The sequence below is a fragment of the Lineus longissimus genome, chromosome 10 (genome assembly GCF_910592395.1).
Source record: "Lineus longissimus chromosome 10, tnLinLong1.2, whole genome shotgun sequence".
Classification (NCBI taxonomy): domain Eukaryota; kingdom Metazoa; phylum Nemertea; class Pilidiophora; order Heteronemertea; family Lineidae; genus Lineus; species Lineus longissimus.
The window spans coordinates 12,644,436-12,650,435 of NC_088317.1; the positions used below are offsets into that span (position 1 = coordinate 12,644,436).

Consider the following 6,000-nt stretch of genomic DNA (forward strand, 5'->3'; position numbering starts at 1 on the left):
GAGGACATGAGTAACAATAAACAAACTACCTTAGTTACTGTATTAGAGTATGTAATAACTCGACTCTACTAGTACATATTATATTGTATGAAGTTGCATAAGTCACCAGAACACGACAGCAAACCACTATTTAGCAGGTAGCGCTTTAATTAGAGCCTGTCCAGCATTGGCATCATTATCAGATGTGTTAACCGGCCTATCATAGAATTTCGCAAAAGTTTTTGCATTTGCCCATCCTCCACAATGCAAGACATCGTCTATCGGCACACCAATCGCTTTCATTTTTGAGGTAGAGGCAGAACGGCAAGAATGTGGTGAAAATGATGTAATGTCAACACCAGAGTCTCTTAAAGAACACGACACCCAACGGGAAAGTGTGTCACGGCTAACCGCCTTATTAGGTTTCACATAACTAATAAACAGAGCACCATCCGTACAGGCATCATCTGTCCGTGAGACATAATGTCTAAGCGTGTCAACAATGCACAAATCAGGCCTATCCGTAAATTCTTTTAAGACAATGGCCTTCCGATGTCTGCCTGGCTTAGTTGTTTTTAGCAAAGAATCCACATAGAAACTGCACACACCAACTGAAAACTTGAGATTCTCCCTTTTTAATTTATGTAGTGTGTGTAACCTTTGACCTGTAAGTAAGGCCAATAGGGTAACTGTCTTTTGCGACAACTCTTTGATGGAAGAAGTGTCCACTTTTTCAAGGTAAAGAAGGACGAGATTGATGTCCCATGTAACCGTATAGCGTGGCAATGAAGGTCTTTCGTTAAAGACACCCTGGAGGAATTGACAAACTCTTTTATGTTGTCCGCAAGGCACATTTCCTGGAAAGATGATTATGGTAGACAGCGCTGATCTTGCACAATTAAGTGCACTATGTCCCAGGCCAGTCTTATATAGTTGTAGCAAAAAATCAAGCACTTTGCTCACAGATGGATGTCTTTGATCACACCCGTGCCTGAGACAGAAATACTCCCATTTCCTGAGATATGAGTCATAACCGACACGTGTCCCGCCCCGCCAAGACCGTAAGATAACCTCGGCGGCCTCTGCAGAAATGTCTTCCTCTAACAACGACTCCCTGACAAGGGGCAGGCCAAGAGCTTTATTCGTTTCCAAAGTGGGTGGAGCTTGTCTACTCCCGGTATTCGTAGGAGATGCTTCCTCGCTTGAATGATGTGGGGCTTGTCTATCAACAGCTTCCTCACTGTCGCATACCAAGGCTGAGTGGGCCAGTCTGGAACCACTAGGATGCCGGAGGTCTTGTCCTGGATGATCTTTTGAAGGACTCGGCTGATTATACTGAAAGGTGGGAAAGCATAAAATGTTTCAGTTCCCCAATTCAAGGTGAATGCGTCTACCGCCTCTGCATCCGGATCGGGCTTCCAGGATATAAATCTATCCAACTGATAGTTTTTTCTCGATGCGAAAAGGTCGAGCTTTATATCGAATTTTGGATAATGTTGCATGATATTTCTGAACTCATCTGGGTCCAACATCCACTCTGTTTCATGATCAAAGTGCCTGCTAGCCCGATCCGCTGTAACATTATCAACACCCGGAACATGGGCAATAGAGATCCACAAGTCTCTATCCCTAGCCCAAACCCAAATCTTTCTGGCCACTTCGTTGCATTGCAAGGAATGGCTCCCACCAAAGTCTCTTATGTACGCCAAGGTGGTCATATTATCAGTGAATACTTTTATATGTTTATCTCTTTCATGAGGGCACAGCGCCTTTAATGCAAACCAAACAGCAGTAATTTCTTTCACATTTATATGCATACCAGCCTCATCTGGTTTCCATGTGTCCCCATTGGTCACACTAATATCCGGTCTTGAGAAACCGAATCCAGCATCTGAAGCATCAGTCCAGATTGCAAAGTCTGGGTTGCCAAGGGAGAGTGGTTTACTTGTACTGTCAATGTTTATGACCCACCACTTCAGATCAGACTTCGCGAGGTCAGACAATGTCATCCGGGCTTCAAAGTTGCCATGGGAAAGCCGCAGTGCACTGATTTTCTCATTCTCAAGTTGCCGGTAATAAAGTTGTCCCATCTGCACACCCGGACATGCTGCAACTAGTTTCCCAGTGACTTCAGCCACAAACCTTATCCTGGGATTGGTTAGTTGGAGGAGTTCATTACATGCATCTTTTATCCCTAGTCGTTTATTGGCTGCAACTTTCACAACCATGCATAATGAATCGATTTCAAATCCCAAGAAAGTAGCTGTTTGCTTGGGGTGTAAAGATGATTTCTCTGGGTGGATTATGAAACCCAACGTCTGTAAGCTTTCAACAATTAGGCGAACATTGCGCTGGCATTCCGACGAGCTTCCAGCGCAAGTAAAAATGTCATCAATGTAGACTACCAGTTGTACTCCACTTCTCCTCAACATTGCCACAACAGGCTTCAAAAGTTTGGTAAAATATACGAGGACAAGGGGCAAGTCCGTTGGGAAAGACCCTGAACTGATATTTTGTCCCTTTTCTATGGAATCGGAGGTATTTTCTGTCCTTCTCTGAAATGGGTACAGAGTAGTAGGCGTCTTTGATATCAATTGTCGCCATGTGACAGCCTGGTGTCATCATTTCAACAGCTGTTTTCAGCGATTCCATTTTAAAATGGTGGTATTCAACAAACCGGTTCAAATATTTTAGATTCAGGATTGTTCGAGACGTCCCATCTTTTTTGGGGCGGGTGAAGACAGTAGAAATAAATTCACCCTCCTTATTTCGGAAGAGTACCGTTTCATCACATTCTTCGATCACACCCTTTTTTTTTTTTTTTGTAAGAGTTGCGAGATCTCTTTGTCAACTATTGCGCCCTCCTCCTCGGTGAATTTCGTCTCATGAGGGGGCTTAACCTGATATGGTTGTTGTATGAAGTTAATATTGTATCCCGACACAGCGTTTAAAATGACTGGGTCAGAGGTATAGTTTTTCCACCTATCTTTGAATTTAGCCACTCTGCCGGCTTCAAAGTTCTCAACTTCAGATCTTGAAATCTTAATTGTATTATCTACAAATTTCTGGTAGTTCATGCATGCAGAAGAAGGGAGACAGCAACTCACCACAGCTTTTGGAGAGCTGGGTTGCGGAGTGACAATCCTAGTTTCTACTTTCTGTCTGCTGTCCCGCTGCCGGGCTGCTTCTTCCATGATTGTCTGGGCCAGGGCTTTCTTGAGTTTCTTCCCCTGTATTGGTTGTTTCGATAATTCCCCCGGCCGTATTGGGGGTTGTAGCCTCCGTAGTTTTTTGAACCATAACTACGGTGGCCTCCTCTGTAACTGATAGCGGCATCTCTGCCGACATCATCCGTACGACCAACTTTTTTCAAGGTCTTTTCTATCTCGTCCCCAAACAGGTTTTTTGTGAGAGGGACCGTTTCGGAGGTCAAACCGGCATATTTGGCTTTTAGGCCCGGTTTGATCAATTCCCTCCGTCGCATTGAAAGGGAATAATTAGAATGGCCAAATAGCGCTAGAGCGTCGGTGAGCTTTCTAATGATCGGCTTCCGTTTGTCCTTGCTTATTAGCTTGGATATTTCTTGAGTTGCTTGAGCAACTGCAATAGACCCTTTCACCAGATCTTTTTGGCAAAACCCGAGCCCTTTGTCCTGGTTTTTCAACTCTTTGGACAGTTGCGTCTTAGCTCCGGGTTGACCTGTGGGACCGTCAAAGCCTCACAGTTCTTTGGTTTTGCATAATTTGCCTGTTTTTCCTTGATTAGGTCAAGGGCCGTCGGTTCCCAGAACCGTTTATTTATAATTTTGGCAAGAGTCGCCCCTAGCTCAGGGCCACACTTCTCGGTCTCTACAACCTCATCTGCAATCGAGGAAAACGGATCATCGTCCTCAGATTCCTCATTATATTCGGCAGGGTGATCGTCATCAGACGATCCTGCCAGCAGGGCCTCAGCATCATCATCGTCGGCCATTTCAACATCATCGTCAGCACCAGCGTCCAGCGCTTCTTGTGTGACTTTTCTTTTCTTGGGCTGCTCAACAATATTTGCTTCGCCCATGCGCTTATCAAGGCGCTCTAATGTCTGGGACATACCCAGCAGAATTGCACCGAGGGAAGGTCCCCCGGCATCCTTAGTATCCGTGGCACCCTTATTAGAGGGGCCCGCTTGAACATCATCATCATCAATGTAGTCCAAAACTTCAGAATCCATGATAAAATCCGAAATGGGTCACAAGTGGAAGTAAAACAAAGAACGTCTTGCAAGGAGCGTAGCAAGGTCACAAGTGAGGAGCTAGTGGGCGTACACTATCTCAAGTGATCACGTAGTGACGTGATAATGAGATGAAACAGAATCCATTTCGTCCCGATGGTAAGCGATATATTACGACAAATGAATTGGGGCATTTCGCAATCTTGAGACTAGAGGCGCTGATTTCGTCACTTTCGCAATGCATTCGAAGAACCTCCGTTGGCGTCGTGATTACGTTCGGTTGACTCATCACCCAGCGGAATAGGAAAAAGTAGGCCTATCATCCTGAGCTTGGGGGCATTTCCAATCAAACGTGAGGCGGAGAGAGTAAAAAAATCAATGTGCAGCCAAAGGCGTGGTGGTGGTTGGGGTCCGTGGGCGGGCACGTTTATGGGTGGGGATCAGGGGAGGGTACTCTTCCACTATTTTCCTTGTGCTTGCAAGCTGACTCGGGCTGATATCTTCAGAGGACTACAATAACGATTACACTGGACCGGTGTAGAAGTTTAAAATGTCCTAGGATAGAATGTCCGGGAAACAAAGGATTCTATTATGCGCTTCAGTCATGGTCTCGATAGACCAGATAATAGGACCATAAAAATATTATTATTATAGCAGAATACAATAGGGCCGGACACTTTTTCCAGGGGACATTTTCTACTTTTACACCGGCAGTTCGTACTGGTCGGGGCGCACGGTCGAAGCGCATAACGGGGACGTCAAAGGCAGATGTTCGGTAATTCAAAGCATTGCCTGCACTAAAAAGGGTAGGGCCTAAATGCGGGGTCTATGGTAGGGTGGAATCGGAGGGGGGGGGGGGGGGGCGGGCGGGCGGGCGCCCGGGGAGCGGGGACGAGCGGGCAGTGACCATATATTAAAACAAAAGATCAACAACCTAACCTCCTTCACTATAACGGACTCCTGATTGGCTGTTCATTAATCGTAGAATGCCCACGATATAAAGGCCAGATGTCAATCGTACATATACCACGTTTGTTTGGAGGAGACTACGTTGCCCGGGGAGGGAGAGGGAGCTTTTTACCTCGTGCCATGGTGTTAGGACACTTGTTAAACCTATTGACAGCCACAATATGATAGTATTATTCCACAAGTGAGTGGACATTTCAAGAGACTGTGAGATTCTATGGACTGTGAATTACGTATTTTTGTGCTACTGATGAACATTAGAGCAGTAGTGGTTAGAATTATTTTTTAAATTTCGAGTTTGCGAATCATGGAATTGTGGAAGAATCGATGATATTGGCACATAATTGCCATGTTTCAGTTTTTGCTGTTGTGACAAATATGAGGCAGGACTAGTAGGCCTATTGAAAAGTTCTACTGTGGTCCTATTGTTGTACAAGTGTTGTACCGGTCATTTAATTTGATTGTAATGTTTAGTGTTAATTAGTACACATGTTGATGTTTGTCATGTGTCTGAAGACCATAAATTGCACGGGTGACTGTCCCTCCTTTTTTGAAGGGGATGGTGTAATGGTCTGGTCAGTTCCACTGACTGTCCCGAGTTGGCGCCACTGGCCGATAGCCTCGGGGTGGCAGTAGCCGGACTCGGAAAAAGAGTCTGGGTTGGAGAAGCGACTGTCTGAAGTGAGCGCTTGTTTGTATCAAACTAGAAGTCAATAAAGTCAAGATTACCGAATTCTAAAAGTTTATGTTAAGTAAGTTCCCGGTTAACCGGCAAGCAGAAAGGCCGGACGTTTTAGTTACATATTGAGGTTAAACTGGGGATTGAGACTCGCTTCAAATTTC

General features: G+C 45.1%; 1 protein-coding gene across 1 annotated transcript; it reads right to left on the reverse strand.

The window, feature by feature from the left end:
* Positions 1-1,079: 1,079 nt before the first annotated feature.
* Positions 1,080-2,207, reverse strand: LOC135494352 (uncharacterized). The gene has a single exon (XM_064782269.1). The coding sequence runs from the start codon at positions 2,205-2,207 to the stop codon at positions 1,080-1,082; it is 1,128 nt and encodes a 375-aa protein (XP_064638339.1).
* Between the last annotated feature and the right edge of the window lie 3,793 nt (positions 2,208-6,000).